At 42.5% G+C, this 19,558-nt stretch overlaps 2 protein-coding genes across 2 annotated transcripts in view; one reads left to right on the forward strand and one right to left on the reverse strand.

Moving 5' to 3' along the window:
* Positions 1-6: 6 nt before the first annotated feature.
* LOC135090474 (myosin-11-like) lies at positions 7-13,902 on the reverse strand. Its single transcript, XM_063987213.1, has 18 exons — positions 13,795-13,902; positions 11,732-11,943; positions 10,992-11,297; positions 10,500-10,721; positions 9,931-10,122; positions 8,808-9,023; positions 8,257-8,472; positions 7,934-8,104; positions 7,048-7,154; positions 6,459-6,606; positions 5,844-5,983; positions 5,326-5,398; positions 4,612-4,771; positions 3,953-4,059; positions 3,010-3,195; positions 2,062-2,237; positions 1,169-1,407; positions 7-1,005 (listed from the first exon to the last, which is right to left on the reverse strand). Exons 2-18 carry the CDS (start codon positions 11,936-11,938, stop codon positions 926-928), a joined length of 2,946 nt encoding a protein of 981 aa, XP_063843283.1. The 5' UTR covers positions 11,939-11,943; positions 13,795-13,902; the 3' UTR covers positions 7-925.
* A 2,758-nt stretch (positions 13,903-16,660) lies between these two features.
* Positions 16,661-19,558, forward strand: part of LOC135090478 (tropomodulin-like) — a 76,683-nt gene continuing 73,785 nt past the window's right edge. The window contains exon 1 of the mRNA XM_063987229.1: positions 16,661-16,781. Within this exon, the coding sequence (XP_063843299.1) occupies positions 16,728-16,781 (54 nt within the window). The 5' untranslated portion in view covers positions 16,661-16,727. The remainder of the gene's footprint in view (positions 16,782-19,558) is intronic.

Consider the following 19,558-nt stretch of genomic DNA (forward strand, 5'->3'; position numbering starts at 1 on the left):
TGTGGTTTTATGAAGTATCCCCAAGTTTTTAGTGAAAGGTAATATATCTCGCCATCTATCTTTATACCAGACTGGCAATTCTACACGGGTTTGGTCCAGACAAAACATTACACACACACACACACACACACACACACACATCATTCACTCTTGTACAATTGTTTTCTCTTTGTTTTCAGACTACATTTTGCTGTTTTGAAATCTTAAATTTGTAGTGGAAACAGTAGTATCTATAAGCTATTATTTTGTTTCTTATGCTGATACAGTAAAAGGAGAAGCCATGAAAGATATTTTTATTCTTGTGAATAAAATAACATCCCAAGATCAAGATATATCATATACAACTTAGTCTCTGGAAGTTTGTTTGGCATTTTAAGGCTGTTTGTTCAATAATCAGCCATCATGATAAGTCCAATACTGTTCTAAGGAACTCTCCTTGGTAATGATAAGTCCTGTGCTGTCCTAAAGGTGTTTGGCCTCTTCAAGAACTCGCCTTAGTAATGGTAAGTTCTATGGTGCCTTATCTAAGGGTGTTTGTTTGGCCTCTTGAAGAACTTGGCTTGGTAGTGGTAAATCCTTTGCTATCTAAGGATGTTTGGCTTCTTAAGGAACTTTGTAATGGTAAGTCCTTTTGCTATCTAAGGGGGTTTGTTTGGCCTCTTGAAGAACTTGGCTTGGTAGTGGTAAATGCTTTGTTATCTAAGGGTGTTTGGCCTCTTAAGGAACTTGATAATGGTAAGTCTTTTGTAATTTAAGGGTTTGTTTGACTTACTGAAGAACTTTCCTTGGTAATGGTGTGTTCTATGTTATCTAACAGTGTTTGGCCTCTTAAGGAACTTTGTTAAGGAAAGTCCTTTTGCTATCTAAGAGTGTTTGGCTTCTTGAAAAACTTCTTGCCTTGGAAGTGGTGTGCTCCTATGCTGTCCTAAGGGTGTTTGTTTGGCCTCTTGAAGAACTTCTTGCCTTGGTAATGGTGTGGCCGTCTCTGTTCCTTGGTTGGGAAGGCTGCAAAAGAAAACAGTAGAAAGGAGTTAATTTTGATGGTGTAAGGTGTGCACAGTGAATGAACACACATGATTTGTGAAAGATGAAATGACATTGATTTCCTGAGTGGAATATTTCAAGACAACCAGGGCACAATACTTTTTAACCCTCACAAAGTGTTTACCTGGATTGATGACTGTGATCTTTGGCATGGAGGAGTGTTTATAAGTGGATGGTCTTGAGGCTGACTTGGACCTTGTGATTGGTGACCCAGAACGACCTGAGTCCTGTGAGTGTTGGGAGAGTCGAGAGGACCTGGCTGACTCACTCCCTGCCTGGCTGCTGCTGCTGCTGCCACTGCTGCTGCTCCTGCCACTCCTGGTGCTGCTGCTTCGGAAAGACTGCAGGGTGCCCAAGCTGGACCTGTGTGAGTGGGAAGTATTGCTTGGTATGGCAATGGATTTATGACGTCACAGAATCAGTCAGTCAGTACCCAAACACAAGGTAAGGTTTAGAATTAGCACTTGGTATGGTTAACTAACTAATAAGGTGGCTAACAATGTATCAGTCATTCCATACACAGGCACCATGGCAAGGTTATTAAGAATTATCTCTTGGTATGGCAGACTGATGTATGAGGCGACTAACAAAATATCAGTCACTAGATACTCAGACATTATGATGAGGTTCTCAAGAATTAGCATTTGGCATGACAGTATGTGACTGTGGCAGCTTAAAAGTCTTGAACTGCCACTCAGTACCCAGATACAAAGTAGGTTTTTGAGTATTAGCACTTAGTATGGCTAACTGGTGTGTGAAGTGACTAGCAACTTATCAGTCATAAAATCAATCTCTTAGTCCACAGATACCATGATAAGGGTTTGTCAGGGCAACAAAGTAACTGCCACACTAGAGGACACCTGGGAAACCTGTCTTGTATCCTATCCTTAATTATTAACTTCTAAAACATTCAATAAAACAAACTACCTGACTAGAGGACAGCTGGAAAACATAGCTCATATCACATATTTAATTACTACCTTCCTAAACACTCAATAAACCACCTCAGTCCCTTACCTTGAGCCATACGATTCTCTCTTCATGAGTGTGTGTATGTCAGGGGGTGGGATGTTGGCTTGCTGGCAGTAGATGACCATGGCTTGGTTTGCCTCAGGGTGGGATGACACAGCCTCACCAAGGAGAGAGTGAATGCTCCTGAGACGCTCCTGACCAATCCTCAGCTCCACGTCACTCTGAGAGGAGGTGATGAGAGGTCAGTAAAGTAGGGGGAGCAGTATATAGGTGTGTGTAGTGTTGTAATCTTCCTGTGAGGAGATGTGGGAGGGTCACTAGGGTAAGGTGAGCAGTGTACAGGTGTGTGTAATGTTGTAATCTTTCTGAGAGGTGTGGGAGGGTCACAATGGTAAGGGGAGCAGTATACAGGTGTGTGTAGTGTTGTAATCTTTCTGAGAGAAGGTCACTAAAGTAAAGGGAGCGATGTACAGGTGTGTGGTGTTGTAATCTTTGAAGGGGAAAGGGATGGTGTATAATGAGACAAGAGACAGTGGATACCAGCTCCACTCATTCCTGCTCACTTTTTATTGATCATATCTTCACTCTTTATTGCTTTTTTAATTAGGTAGGTAGAATCTGATCAAGTCTCACAATAAATCTAGAGCATTTGATCACAGTGGCTGCAGTCTAACATTTCCTGCTGGTCAAACTTGTATTATAATGACAAAATGAGTGATTTAGGCTATTTTATGTAGAGGAATTCATCATAAAGCAATGCTGTGTATAAAATGAGAAAGAGGCAGTCACTGTAAACAAGCAGCATGTAGAGTGAGACAGGAATATTCATTGTAAAGCAGTGTTGTGTACAGAATGAGAAAGAGGCAGTCACTATAAACAAGCAGCATATAGAGTGAGACAGGAATATTCATTTTAAAGCAGTGTTGTGTATTAAATGAGAGAGAGGTAGTCATTGTAACCAAGCAGTATAGTACATAACATGCCTTTCCTTACCAGCACTGCCGTCTTGAGTCTGGCCCGGCGTAGCAGAGTGTTGGTGGCCTGTGTGGCGTGAACACTCTTGGTCCGCAGACTCTGTGTCTCCTGTTCCACAGCGCGTAAGTGAGTGTTTTTCTCCCTCAGTAACTCCTCCACTGCCTTCACCTGTAGCTCCACTTCCCTCAGCTTTTCCTGTGTTCCCTGATAGTGATGGTGAGGGTAGTGGTGATGGTGGTGGTGATGTCAACATGAAATAGATGTCAATGTTAACCATATCTTAAGTTTTGTGATCAGCTCCACTTTTCAAAGCTTTCCTGTGCTCCCTGTCAGCAATGGTGATGAGGGTGGTGGTGGTGGTGTAATGTGAAGTAGATGTAAATGTTAATACGTATCTTAGGTCCTCTGATCTGCTAAGAATCTATCAATGGTCAGTTTTTGGCAAGAGGCCAGAGGACTTCAGATTGATGGAAGACACACAACATAGTGAGATTAGAGAAAGTTACTGTTACTCATTATGTCTTACATTCTCTGATTTGATAGGAATCTATCAATGGTCAGCTTTTGTCAAGACATCAGCAGATCAGAGGAGTGCAGACTGAGGATGACACAAAACACAGTGGGACTAAGGACAAGACACTCTGTCTCTGACCACACCTCCACACACCCTGGACTTGAGCCGTGTTATGAATGGCAAACATACAAGGAAATTTCATGAGATGTATTTGAGAGTACCTGTAGAAGATTACTCTATCTTTAATTACACCTGTACACACCCAGCACCTCAGCAGTGTCATGAATGGTACACACACAGGGAGAGCATCTACAGAACAATGCTTTATTTCTGACCACACTTGTTTACCCACCTCATATCAGGAAAAGCAGCATTAGGAACCAGCACATCAGCAGTGACGTGAAAGTACACACACAGGGAAGCACATTGAGGCATATTTTAGCATACCTGCAGTGCTGCCCGCTCCTCTTCCAGCACAGCCTCCCACACTACCGTCTCCTCCTGTAAGGTTGACAGTCGCTCCTCCAACTCCATCTTCTCCTTTTGCTCCTCGCCTGAAAATCCATATCACTTGCATTACAATGTCTAGCCAGGCTTATACAGATACAGTCAACCTCTTTCTTCTACTCTTCACTTAAAAAAAAACAATGTAAATAAAGATAGACCATCCCTTTCTGCTCTTTTGCCTGAAAACATCCAAATCACATGCACCACAATATGTCTAGCCAGGGATATACAGATATATATTAACATTCTCTTCCTGTCTCTCACCTTAAAAACAACATAGATATAGATAGACCATCACATACATCACTATACATCTAATCAGGTTATGTGAGTGCAAATAAACATTTTTTTCTCCCTTTCATCTAAAACAACATAGAAAGAGAAAGATAGACCATCATATGCATATGTAAAATGTCTAATCAAGCCTATACAGATATAAATCAAAATTTTCTTTCTGATCCTCACCTTAAAACAACATAAAAATTAAAGATAGACCACAAAATATATGGAAAAGTTTATACAGATACAAATCAACCTTCTCTTTCTGTTCCCCACCTAAAAAAACATAGGGAGATAAGGACAGACTTGTAAGAACTCACTGTGGTGGAAGATGAGGTGGAGCTGGGAGCGGTACTGCTGCCCTTCGATGGTCATGAGCTGAACCATCTGCTGCAGGGCCTCCACCTCCTCCTCTGCCTGCCTCACCTCCCTGTCCAGTAAGTCCCCTGCTTCCTGCAGCCCAGCTCGTTCTCCCTCCACCTCCACACCACCAAGAAAAGATTTAAAAAAGGTACTGGGAATGTTTATGAGAGTACTGGAAATATAAATGTACTAGGAATATTTATAAACCTACTGGGAATATTTATAAAGGTACTGGGAACATTTAGGTATTGGGAATATTTATAAAGGTACTGGAAACATTTAGGTATTGGGAATATTTATAAGGGTACAGGAAATATTTATAAATGTACTGGAATTGTATTATCCATGACTGTGAAGAAAAAATTAAGGGTATATAAAATTAAGGAGTACTGGAGTTATGTCTATGAGTACAGGAAATGTTTATTGATATGGAATATTTACTTACACTGCAATGTTTTCTTTACTCAGTTATTCAGTTAAGGTGAATCCACTAAATTCTGATGTAAAAAGAATAAATTCACATAGAGTTAATTATCAGATAACCTAATTTTGTCTTGCTCAGAAAATTCACTTGATTCTTGCCAAGCTTTGTATTTATATGTCAAAACTATTTCTTTGCTATATAATTTGATATAATATGAGACTCAATGGATGAACCAAGACTGAGTTACCTTCAGGAAGACACTAGTGGTGGATATTTCTTCACCCTCTGCTGTGTCTAAGCTGCATTTGATCTTCTTATATCTGAAGCATAACATCATCATTAGCTGTCTGTAGTGTATGGTGTGTGTACAAGTTATGTAGACAATAGCACCAAGTGAACTGTATCAAGGCTGCATTTTGATCTTGTATCTGAAGCATAAGACCACCACTAGCTGTCTGTAGTGTATGCTGTGTGCTAAACTTACATAGTAAATAGTACCATATAAGCTTGGTATTCTAGTACTATATGATGTCCAGCACACTCCTTCCCAGTGCCCAGAGACATACACTGGCCATGATATCTGTGTGAATGAGTCTGTAGTGATCTGGCCTTACTTGTCTGTGAGCTGGAGGAGTCTGAAGGAAGCCTGATGCACTTGAATAGACAATCCACTCATATAATAACCAGCACACTCCCTCCCAGTGCCCAGAGACCTATGCTGGCCAATATATCTGTATGAATGAGGCCTTAGTGATGTGGTCTTACTTGTCTCTGAGCTGGAGGAGTCTGGAGGAAGCCTGATGCACCTGAATGGACAGTTGGTGCAGCTCTGCCTCCACTGCTCTCTTGCCTCGCTCTGTATCCTCAATGCGTGCCTTCACTTCACTTATCTGCTCCTTCACCAGCTGCAGTGACCATGATGGGAACAAAGCTTTTTATTTAGATGCAATGAGCAATGTCTCAAAGTAATCCTGTTCTTATAATTACTTGCTTTTTTTATTAACCCTATATAAATGCTCCTCATATTTACTGCTGAATATTATCATTTAGTTTTTTAATTTACAGAACTTTTCACTGTTTTGCCAAATGTATGATTTTGATTTTGTCCTGTTTCTGATGTATTGCATGCTAATCATAGTTTTTAAGGCATACAACAATATATTCACAAGACATGGCAAAGATTTCCAGCCAGTACATAACATAACATTGAATTTAATACTTCACCATGTCATAAGGCACTCACAAGACACAGCAGAGATGTCCCACTAGTACACCACATAATATTAACTTGGGAGCTTACCTGCATACAGTACTGTATACCCAAGACATAGCAAACATTTCCAGCCAATACATTACACAACATTAAATTCAGTATCTCACCTGCTCCATGTTCTCTTTCTGGCCACACAGCTTGGCAGCTTGAGTGGCAGCAACCTGCAGCTGCCTCATGCGTCGCTGCAGGTGGAGCTGCTCCAGGCCAATGTCCACACGCACCTCCTCCCTTGCTGTGGTGAGCTGAGCCAGTTCCCTGAACACATACACATAATCTCCTTCACTGATGCTACACTATACAATCTATCTATCTTTATCAAGCTGGCAATCCCACACAGGGCAGCCCAGACAAAGCATCACACACTCTCACACACACATCATTTATGATCTTAGCTCCATTAATGATCTATGTATCTATCTATCTATGTACCAGGTCATCTATCCATACACCAGACTGGCAGTCTGACATGGGATGGGCCCAGACAAAGCACCACACACTCACATACACATCATTCACCCTCTAGCCCCAATAGTTCATGGTGGAAAGGGATTGCCCCATGGAGAACCATACCACACAATACTGTTAAAAGATAATGAGCCATCCATGCCTTAACTGCTTAATGTAGTGATAAATTCCCTTCAAACTGATGCAATTTACAATGGAATAAAAACAGCAAATGATTCATATGATACAAACCTTTCAGCACTGTGGTTGTTCATTCTGACAGTACTTAACTCTGCTTCTGTCTTCTGCTTTTGTTTCTCCAGCTGACAGACATTCATCTGCTCTGTGAAGCGAGCAGTCTGAGGAACAGTAGCCAGCATTAGGAGACCATTTCAGCCACTTGTATTAATGCGATGTTCTAAAGAGATTGGCCACTTGGGGAGAATGCAAGGAGGTAACAGAAATAAGGGAGTGTTTGTGAGTGTGGTAGAGGTGGTGGTTGCAAGAGAAGGGAATGAGAGATCTAAAGTAATTGAGAGAGCAAGTAAAGAGGGAAATGGAAGGAGTTGTGGTGACTATGGGAACATGTGTGAGTGTGATAGGAGTGCTGAGTGCTGAGTGCAAGAAGAAGGAATGATATACAGTTTTAGAATGTTTTAGAGAGCAAGCAAGGAGAGAAATGGAAGGAATTATGATGACTAAAGAAACATGTGTGAGTGTGATAGATGTGATGGGTGCAAGAAGAAGGAATGACAAAGATCTAGAATATAGGAGAGAGGAAGTGAAGAGGAAATGCAGGGACAGAAGTAAATAGAGACTTTTCTGCCATGTTCTACAACTAGGGAGAGAACAACAAGCATATCAGATATAGAAACACAGAACATGAGCATTTGAGAGAGCAAGCAAAGGGAGAATGCAGAGACAAAAGTAGATAGAGACTTTTCTTCCATATTCCAACACTGTGGAGAGTCAAGAACAGGCTCCAGGTATAGAAAGACAAAGAAAATTAATACGAACTAAATACAAACATTAGTACACTACCAATTGGAGTTTACTAGCTAGAAAACTAATACAAATTAGCTACATACGTTAATACTACTTATAACCTAACCTTGAGTGTAATAGGTTATAATCTGACCTTGAGGCCAGCCAGCTGTTTGGTCAAGACTCTAATGGTGCTTGTGGTTTCCTGTAGGCGCTGCTGCAACACTTCCAGCTGCCTCTGCTGCTCTGCCTCTGCCGCTGTGTTGTTGTTGTTGTCGTGGGTCAGGTCGTGAATCTGCCGGCGGAGGCGCTGTACCTCGCCCTCCTGTGTGAGTGTGGGAGTCATAATGGTGGGTCACAATACACAGGCACAGTATTTCTTGGTGAGGAGCACTAGTGTGGATCATAGTGGTGGGTCACAATACACAGGCATAGTATTTCTTGGTGAGGAGTTATAGGTGACTTCAAAACCCAAACCTGGTCATGCAGTATTTCCCTCTGCTTGGCTATCCTGGCGTTGAGTTCCTTGATGGCAGTCTGGTGTCGGGTCTTGGTGGAGAGAAGAGCCATCATCTCCCCCTTCAGCCTTGCCTCCTGCTCCTGCCACTTAGCTAAGGCCTGCCTGTGGTGCTGCTCTGCCTCTGCAACCCTCTCCTTCTGCTTCTCCAGTCCCCTTGCCACACCTTCTGCCTCCTGTCAAGATAAGGATATACTTGTATTAATTTCTCTGTGTGGTCCATGAGACTGCCCTTTTCTACCAGGGACCTAAAATAAGATTGTGAATGATGTGTGTGTATGTATATGTGTGTGTGTGTGTGTGTGTGAGAGAGAGAGTATGTGGTACTTTGTTTAGGCCATCCTATGTGGGACTGCTGGCCTGGTACAGAGATATATAGACATATATTGTTACAGGACTGAGAAAAATCAATAAAACCAGATTTTCCCTGAAACAAAAAACTCTTATCTCTTGTCTCACTCTCTTGTCTTGAGAAGGTCTTTCCTTATCAATCATCTCTAAAAGCTCTCACCTTAACAATTGTCTCCAGGGAATGCAGTGTTTCCTCAGCTGACATGACCAGTTCGGTATTGAGGGTCAGCTTGTCCTCAGCCTTGACACACTGGTGCTTCAGGCTGGCATGGAAGGCTCTTTTCTCCTCCAGCAAGGTCCTCTGCTCCCCAACCCTCTGGTCCAAGCTCTCTATCTCCTTGTTGATCTTGTCCAGTGCATTCTCCATTGCCCAAACCTCAGGGTAAATACAATGGTTATACAAATGAAGGTTTAAATACAAATACAGTTCACAATTAATGGTTAATAGAATACTTATGCAGAAGAAGGTTTTAATGTTACAGATAATACAATTTCCTCTTATGGTTGTCAAGAAAGTAACTTCATTTTCAGGCTGATATGCATTAGTTATTAGTACAGTGACTAATACAAGTGTCTCCTGAAACTTGCTATAAAGTTCTCTATTTTCAAACATTTCAGTGACTTGTTTTGATTTCTACCTGTTGTAATGGAAGATATATGTTTTTTTTTTTTCAAGGGTGTTCCTATTATTCTAGTGACAGTTTAACAATTCAATATATGTGCCAAAAGATTACTAGCAAAGTGACTAATGAAACCCTTCTTTCAGGTTGGCACAAAGATAACATAGTGACAAACCAAACTTTCTTATTCCCTTCAACTTGACACAAAGACAACACAATAACTAATGAAACTCTCTCTCTCTCTCTCTCTCTCTCTCTCTCTCTCTCTCTCTCTCTCTCTCTCTCTCTCTCTCTCTCTCTCTCTCTCTCTCTCTCTCTCTCTCTCTCTCTCTCTCTCTCTCTCTCTCTCTCTCTCTCTCTCTCTCTCTCTCTCTCTCTCTCTTCCTTCAAGCTTGGCACAAAGATGATGACATAGTGACTAGTGAAACACCCAAAGGAGAAGTATAAGAACTGCAAAGGAGAGTCACAGAGGAAGATGCAAGGGACAGAAACAACTGGAGGAGACTTTTAGATGATGCCAACCCCTCTCTCTAGGGAAACAGTCAACAGAAAAGTGGCAGGGAGATGCAAGAGACAGAACCACCTGGAGGAGACTCATACATGGTGCCAACCCTCACTCACTCAAGGGAAATGACCAAAGAAGAAGAAGAAGAAACACAATACCTGGGCCTGAATCTGCTCCCTGGTGGCTGTGGTGATCTGCAGTTGGCCGCACACCCACCGTCCCTCTTCTTCCACCACCCGCAGGTTCTCCATGGCCTCTTGGCAGGAGTCCTTCACCTGCAGTAGGATCTGTGTCTCCTGCTCCACCTCTCTCCTCAGTGTTGCAATCTTCTGCTGCACTGCCAAGGAGTCCTGCAAATGTTACCACAAATATGAATGGGAAAGAAGAATTATTAATCACTTTTGTACAATTTTACCTGTGGATTCAGGATTGGAGTAGGTGCAGGATAGGGAACAGTCTCATTATGAAGGGGCAGGCAGAGGTAAATTAGCGTGTGCTGTGGGGCCTTGGTCTCAGGATCACTCTCTTTCTATCTTTCTCTCTCTCTCTCTCTCTCTTACTCTTACAAAGTCAAGATTGTATCAACTCAACTGAAGAATAGGCTTTACAGCTTTCCTTACATGCACCTATCTCACTCCATTTGTCTCTTCTTAACTTCTCTTTCTCAGTACACACACACACACACACACACACACACACACACACACACACACACACACACACACACCTCAATGCAGGCAGTGTTCTCATTGGCTTTATGAAAGATGTGGTCCAGGGTGGCCTCCCACTGAGCCAGGAGATGGTCCCTGTGAGCAGCAGCCTGGAGGAATGCAATGCCCAGCTGGTCCAGACAGGCCTGGGCCACCTGCACCTCCCCCTGCGCTGTGGACAGTTCTGCCTCGGCTTGAGCCACCTGCCCACACTCCTGCTCCAGGCTCACACTCAGACTCTGGCCAAGGAGGTAAAAATGATGGTCAGGTAAGGGGAATTAATATGTGTATGTACATTTACCCAGCCACACTCTTGTTCTGACTAAAAGAGCCTGGGGGAAACCAATTGAGGGAAGAGGATTGAGAAGACAGAGTGAATCAGTCTCCTATGGGTGTTTGCATCACTAGGAATATAAGAGACAAATATAGCCAGCACTAAATGAAATATTACAATAGAGAAACATACAACACTAAATAAAATAATAGTTTTTTCTATAGTACTTTTTCACCTTGATTTTTGAAGCATCCTCTGCTGAGTACTGAAGCAGCAACAAATTATCCTTCTCTGCCTCAGACAAATGGTCCAGCAGCTCCTTCAGCAGACCAGAGTCATCTGTCAAATTCTTCTCCAGCTCATCTGCCTCCCTCCGCCTCTGAGCTGCCCGAGCCTCAAGGGACTCAGAAGCTTCCTGGAGGCTGGCCAGCTCTGTGTTCCTCTTCCTACACTGGCGCAGGATTCCCTCTGTCTCACTGGTGGCGGTGCGCTCCTGCTCCCCCTCTGTGTCGATGTCCCGGGTCAGTGCCACCACCAGGGCCTGCCAGGTACAGTACCAATGAGTGCAGTCAGGGTAGGGGAAGTAGCAGTAGTAGTAAAGTATTAAAAAATCTTCCATCTCTCACTTTATTCTATGCATGCCTTATGGAAACACTTTGAAACTGATGTGAAGGGAAAGGAAATGGTCACCACATGCTATCAATCAGGCCTAGATTCCTTCCTTAACCTCAGTATTTCCCAGGCAACAGAATAGCTTTGAGACACTTGGTTAACTGTCCTGCCACCACCCTTCCTTAGCCTTAGCATATTCCAAGCAACAGAAAAGCTGATACACACCTGATTAATTGTAATATCGCCTTCCTTCCTTAACTTTAGCATTCCTCAGACAGTAGAATAGTTTATAGACTCCTTGTACCTGACTGTCCTATCATCTCCCCTCCCCTAGCCTCAGTACATCTTTAAGACACCCAGCACCTGAATGTCCTGAAGCATCTGAGTCATCTCGGCCATGCGCTGAGTGTTGTGCCTGTGTGACTCCTGCTCCCCCTTCCAATCCTGGTCCAGCTTGGCCACCTCCTGTCGCAGCTGCTCCACATCCTCTGCTAGGCTCCTGTTTGAGTCATCCAGCAGCAGCACCCCCAGGCCAGGATTAGCCAGGGCCTTCTCCAGTGCTGACTCCATCCTGCCTGAGGAAACAGGTAGGTAATTTGGCATAAGGAGACTGGATCAGCTCTTCTCCAGCCAGATCCCATTCTGTCTGAGGGAATAGATAGGTAACATGATACAAGGAGACAACATCAACTCTTCTCCAGCCAGACTCCATCCTGCCTGAGGGAATAGGTAGCACAGGGACACAAGGAGACTAGATCAGCTCTTCTCCAGCCCAGACTCCATCCTGACTGAAGGAATAGATAGGTAACTTGGCATAAAGAGACTAGATCAGTTCTTCTCCAGCCAGATTCCATCCTGCTTGAAGGAATAGGTAGCACAGGGACACAAGGAAACTAGATCAGCTCTTCTCCAGCCCAGACTCCATCCTGACTGAAGGAATAAATAGGTAACTTGGCATAAAGAGACAAGATCAGTTCTTCTCCAGCCAGATTCCATCCTGCTTGAGGGAATAGGTAGCACAGGGAAATAGGGAGACTAGATCAGCTCTTCTCCAGGTCAGACTCCATCCTGCCTGATGGAATAGGTAGGTAACTTGACATAAGGAGACTAGATAAGCTCTTCTCCAGGCCAGACTCCATCCTGCCTGAGGGAATAGGTAGTATAGGGACACAAGGGGACTAAATCAGCTCTTTTCCAGGCTAGACTCCATCCAGCATGAGGGGATAAGTAGGTAACTTGACATAAGGAGACTAGATCAGCTCTTCTCCAGGTCAGACTCCATTCTGCCTGAGGGAATAGGTAGCATAGGGACACAAGGGGACTAAATCAGCTCTTCTCCAGGCCAGACTCCATCCTGCCTGAGGGAACATGACACAAGGAGACTATATCAGGTCTTCTCCAGGCCAGACTCCATCCTGCCTGAGGGAATAGGTGGGTAACATGACACAAGGAGACTAGATCAGTTCTCCTGCAGGCCAGACTCCATCATGCCTGAGGGAATAGATAGGTAATGTGACACAAGGAGACTAGATCAGTTCTCCTGCAGGCCAGACTCCATCTTGCCTGAAGGAATAGGCAATATAGAGACATAAGGAGACTAGGAAAGATTGGTTGACCCACACATACCTGCAGCTCCTGAAGTAAAGGACTCCTGACTCTGAGGGAATAGATAATATAGAGACATAAGGCTAGGACAGACTGGTTGACCCACACATGCCAGCAGCTTCTGAAGGAAATGACAGACTCTCTCACTGTTGCCTGTCAGATGAAATAGAAGGGATAGATGAAAATTTCTAATAAGCTTCGGCTTCTGAAATCAAGGGAAGACTGTCTAACTATTGCTGATCAGATGAAATAGGGAGGAGAAATTTCTGACTAATGCCTGCTAGATGAAGAATTTAACAAGGATGATAGTTTCCATGCATAATGATATAAGAGCACAGGGGTTGGTGCAGAAAGCCAGCAGGCCTACATGTGGCAGTCCCTGTATTAAGAATGCCTGTCTATTTCCACCTATCATTCTCATCAGAAATTTGTCTAGTCTTCTCTTAAAGTTCCCTAATGATTACTGAGTCTATTCCATTAATACACCACGCTATTTGAGAACTAATTCCTTCCCTTCTCTCTTTTTTTTATTTATTCTTTATTTTTAAGCATGAAACCATTACATTTTGTCCTTTCCTGATTACTAACCCTGGTAATTTGACTTATATCATCCTTATTATATCCCTATACCGCTTTCAAAGAGCTCCATTAGATCCACTCTTAACCTTCGCCTCTCTTAGGAATGTATATTTAAAAGCTTCAACCAAGGTTTTTTTTTTTAGTCATTCTCTGATAGTTAAAATATAGTATATCTTCCATAATTCTTAGCAGTAGAGTGACGTTACCTTCACATCACCCAGCATGTATCAATATTAACGTACCCTCGTGTAGATAAAAAGAGCAATTCAAGTTTACAATGCTTAGCTCGTCACGCCCACTCAACCGACACCACCATCACCGCCTAGGGACGCGTCTCCATGGCAACCGGGTCTTCTTCCTCCTCTTGTGACTTGTTCTAACGCCTCGGGACAAGATAGCTAAAATTATTGTAAGACTATAAATGATTATGAATACGTGAAATTATTATACGAAAAATAATTATCTTAATGGACGGCCCTCTCTCTCTTTCTCTCTCTCTCTCTCTCTCTCTCTCTCTCTCTCTCTCTCTCTCTCTCTCTCTCTCTCTCTCTCTCTAATTTTATCTATGTCTATTTATCTATATTCATTTCTCTTCTCTTTACCTATCAATTTATCTATCTTCTCTTTTTCCTCATGCCTGGTTCATTTATATATTCGTTACCTCTCTCTCTCTCTCTCTCTCTCTCTCTCTCTCTCTCTTAACCTTGTCCCTTAGGTATGTACAAACTGAGGAACATTATTTTGCCAACCACCCTCACTCAAAGATATACACACACTTATGATGCTATTAATAACCCGAAGCGTAAACAGACATCCATCTTTTCAAACACTAATAGACGAAGAAAAGACACAGGCCACTTCTCTTTCTCTCTTCGGTGTGAGTAAGAGAGAGAGAAGGGGTGGGAGGGAGTGACTCAAGGGTACAGACGCCCATAGCTACCTACTCATTACTCAAACACGGAACACTCAGACAATTAACATGAAAGCCCACTGACGTAGGCACCGTCTTAGTCTGGCAGGTACTGAAGGCGCCAAAAGCAACAAATACGTGAGTCACGGAGAGGATAGAGAAATGCGAAGACAATGAGAAGCACAAGGGAGAAGAAGGGGTTTAGCTAACACTCCCTATAGCCTCTCTCTCTCTCTCTCTCTCTCTCTCTCTGGGTCCATATTCCGAGGCTCTTCTGCACCGCACTTCCACTGCATTTAAAAATATCTAATTGAAGTTACACGGTGTTTTTATGGACGTTTATATAGTTCTAGTGATATATTAACAACATTTGCACATTATTAGCAGGAAAAAAAAACACCCTTGGAAACTCGGCTTTTGAGCTCTATGGCCCTTGAAAATAGGAGCGTTGAGAGAGCAAAGCGTTTTTCAAAATTTGGTATCTCTCTCTCTCTCTCTCTCTCTCTCTCTCTCTCTCTCTCTCTCTCTCTCTCTCTCTCTCTCTCTCTCTCTCTCTCTCTCAGACATATACTAAATAAACGAACAGGAGGTGTGGCATTAGAAATCATAATAAAAGCAAGCAGGCAATTTAAAAGCCTATTCTCTCCCTAACTCTGCCAAGTGCCCTGCCAAAACTAAAACATTATGTCGCCTTTGCTAAACTAAAGACCCTGCCTGTGCCAAACAGCATCCTTCTTATCCCCTGCCATCCTTCCTATCCTCACACTCTTCCTATGGGATTCACAGCTTTACTAACCCTGCTATATCCCTGCCAGAGTTGAAAACCGTATCCTTTGACCCCATGACCTTTCCCCTGCTAAATAGGTACCTTGTCTAGCAGGTCTTATCCGTGCTACACCCTGCCAACATCTCCTTCCATGTATCTCTTCCTAGCAAGTCTAATATCCATTGTAACAAGAACACACCCTCTTCTTTAACCCTTTCTTAAGATCGTTTCTCTGTCAGACCCCCTGCCAGACTCCTGCTATGCCCCTGCCAAGCTCTTTACTACACACACACACACACACACACACACACACGTGCTGAGGAAGCCAAAAGACCCATTGAAGATTAAATTTATCCTGGAGACATTTCCGCTCCAAGCCTCGTCCAAGATTTTCCTTTCCAAGCTTCTCTTCTTTGTGTTATCTTCCTGTCTGTCTGTCTGTCTGTCTGTCTTTGATGATTTTGGAGACTAGTGATTTTATGACGCAATAAACGGTGTCTTTTTATGTTTTGTGTATCTATGTTTATAATGTTAATGTTCTTGATTTTTAATTTTGTGGTGGTTCAATTCATCTTCGTAGGCTATATAATTATGTTAACCTGTGTTTTATATTTATGACGCCTTATCTATTATTATTATTTTTTTTTTTTATCTTAATACACTGATTGATAGTGTTTGAGTTCATGAATTATTGATATTCATAATTTCACTGTCCTTTATGCATTCACTGTTCTTCATTATGGAGCGTTTTTTGTATTTCATTATATCTATATTTGAAATTGATTTACGTATCTTTCATGGCAAGCAGAACGTTCACATTTCTTCCTATAACCCATTTTTAATATATATATATATATATATATATATATATATATATATATATATATATATATATATATATATATATATATATATATATATATATATAATGTTCCTGTTTTGGCAATTATCGTATCTCTGCATCGTTTTCCCGCGTTTCAGTCACTGAAGCCCATTCATTCGTGCAAGTCACTCATCTTCTTCCCTTAACACTACACTGCAGTCTGCATTATACACTCATTCATTCACCACCCGCGTTTCAGTAACGATACTTCACGCTTAGGATACAATTGAGTCCAGCAGCTGTACGTATTTCCGTCACTGTAACCATTCACCCATGCAAGTCACTACTACATTAATCGTCACCTTCCCCTAGCACCATCTCTTTACTACAATCTATCCATCAAAGGCAAGAAATCACCCTGCCAAGAAAAAGCGGTAGTTGAGGGCAGTTAACTCGCATTCCTCGCCGTTTAAGAGTCAAAGATGTCCCCGTCCGTTGCACAGCACGATGAAGAAAGGCGAATTTATATCTATGAGGAACAGATGGAGAATTTCTAGCGTAAGCCAAACCTTGCACGGCACCCAAGGACATGCAAAGGCAGGAGAGGAGATAGTCTGTCTATAGGGGACGATCGGAGTGGATATTTGCACCCCGCGTTCTGTCAAAACTTGTGAGAATGGAGGTGGAACATCGGCGCTCGGTCATTAAGACTGTGATGAAAGTGTCTTGGGTGAGTACTTGTGATGTTGCTCTTTTTACTTGACCCAGGAAGTGAATAAGGCTATTTTGGTGTCTGGAATAAACTTATTTACTTCCTGGTTAAGTGGCTAAGCTTGTATTACTGTTGTGTTGCTACTGTTTTTCACATTGCGCCTTGAAAATGGAAGTTATTGTGTTATTGTTCTTTTTATTTGGTCCAGGAAGTGTACAGGGTTATTTTTGTGTCTGGAACAAACTTATTTACTTCCTGGTTAAGTGGCTAAGCTTGTATTACTGTTGTGTTGCTACTGTTTTTCTCATTACGTCTTGAAAATGGAAGTTATTGTGTTATTGTTCTTTTTATTTGGTTCATGAAGTGTACAGGGTTATTTTTGTGTCTGGAACAAACTTATTTACTTCCTGGTTAAGTGGCTAAGCTTGTATTACTGTTGTGTTGCTACTGTTTTTCACATTACGTCTTGAAAATGTGTTATTATTCTTTTTATTTGGTCCATGAACTGTACAGGGTTATTTGTGTGTGGATCATGTTGTGTTCATGTTATCTGGAGGTGTTTCAGTCTGTCGTGATCATGGAAGTGCTGTGGAGCTGTACTGAGAAAGTGGACATGGTTATCTTCGTGTCCGGAATAACCTGAATAACTTCTCAGCTTGTGTTACTTTGGCTATTACTTAATCTGGGGGCAGCCTGACCTACATTCTGGTCAAGTGCATAAGCTTTCTTGTTATTGTCCATTACTTGATCCAGGAAATGTAAAGTGCTCTTATGGTGTCCGGAACAAGCTTAATTACTTCTTACTTTCGTTTCTAAGCTCGTGTTAGCAATAATTTGACCTACTTCCTGGTTTGATGCATAAACTCTCGTGTTATTGGCTATTGCTTGATCCAGAAAATGTAAAGTGTTATTCTGGTGTCTGGAAGAAGCTTAGTTACTTCTTACTTTTGGGTCCAATCTCGCGTTACTGGTTATCACGTAATATAGGAACAACTTGACCTACTTCCTGGTTAAGTACATAAGCTCGCATCACTCGTGTTATGATTGTAATAGTATTGTGGTGTTTTGAACTGTTTCTGTCACTGCGCCGTGATAATACAAGTACTGTGGAGGTGAACGTGCTGGCTCTGAGGTACTGTTAGCGTGTTGGTGAAGAGAAGGATAGGATGATGGGCAGTTTAGGTTGTGTAAGAAGATTTTTTTTTTTTTATGTAGGAAGGATACTGGCCAAGGGCAACAAAAATCTAATAAAAAAATGCCCACTGTTTTTTTAATGATGAATGATGGATCTGCGCGCTTATATCTCGCGCTCTGAACCAAATGATACCCTGGCGACTCATGACGTTTCTGTTTATCCTTACTTCTGAGTGAGATAGCCTGTGGTCACGCTGATCTTTTCTGCTCAATTGTTTCAGAACGAGATGAGACTTGCCTTTCAACAACAAAAATTTCTGCTTGCTTTTTTCTGGTTTCTGGATGATAAAAGCTTAACAGTCTACATAACCTTTGCCCTTTTCTTCTTTCATTGTGTTAACTGGCTAGCTAGATATACGACTGGTCTAGGTAGCTTAATGGCTGAATAGCTGGGTATGTCTGACTGGGTGGGTATGGCTGGCTGGCTGACTGACTGGTTAACTGGCTGACTGTTTGACTGGATGGCTGGCTGACTGTTTGGCTGGCTGGCTGGCTGACTGGCTGTTTGGCTGAGTGGCTGACAGTTTAGCTGGCTGGGAGGGTGGCTGGGTGGCTTTGGAAGTGACACAATAGTTCTTATCTGGCGCAAGATGAAGCGTTGGGAAAGGGATCACAAATCACAAAGCGTCACATGAATGAAACAAACAACTCGATATGTATCACCTCCTCCTCTCATTCCTCTTGAGTTATCGTGCAAAGTTAGACACCCTCCCTTCATGTGTCTGAGAGCAAAGGTGGCGATTATTTGACCTGATTCGCTTGATTACACCAGAGAGAGAGAGAGAGAGAGAGAGAGAGAGAGAGAGAGAGAGAGAGAGAGAGAGAGAGAGAAGCAGGGTAAACACGTGGAAACAGACAGAGAGAGAGAGAGAGAGAGAGAGAGAGAGAGAGAGAGAGAGAGAGAGAGAGAGAGAGAGAGAGAGAGAGAGAGAGGATAACAAGAGGTAAAAATAGATGACTTACTGACGAAACGGATGAAAAAGAAGCGGTCTTGTGTCTCGAGGCTGACGTGACTATGGCTGGGTGAAGATAATGAGAGAGAGAGAGAGAGAGAGAGAGAGAGAGAGAGAGAGAGAGAGAGAGAGAGAGAGAGAGAGAGAGAGAGAGAGTCTACATGAGAGCTCTATTTAACCATTATGAATCTATTGCGTCTCCTTACTGTGTGTGTGTGTGTGTGTGTGTGTATGTGTGTGTGTTACTTGGTGTGACGTATTGCGTTGTCCTAGAATCTCTCTCTCTCTCTCTCTCTCTCTCTCTCTCTCTATTGAGGTGCCATATATAATTAGCTTAAGCGAAATCACACACACACACACACATACACACACACACACATACACACATCAACAGGAAAAGACAAATTTAGCTAATAATAACATCTCGTTAAGTCTGTGTGTGTGTGTGTGTGTGTGTGTGTGTGTGTGTGTGTGTGACCCGCTCGGCCATCGCCCAAACATTCTAACAAAGAGGGAGGCGGCAAAAGGCGGGACATGAGGGTAACACAAGAAAGGGAGTCTGCTGCTGCTGCTGCTTTATGGAGTTCAATGGGAACAAACTTACTGATGCGTAGAAAAGCACTCGGGTCACAAAGGAACGCAAAGGAA

Source organism: Scylla paramamosain, chromosome 35 (genome assembly GCF_035594125.1).
Source record: "Scylla paramamosain isolate STU-SP2022 chromosome 35, ASM3559412v1, whole genome shotgun sequence".
NCBI classification, from domain to species: Eukaryota; Metazoa; Arthropoda; class Malacostraca; order Decapoda; family Portunidae; genus Scylla; species Scylla paramamosain.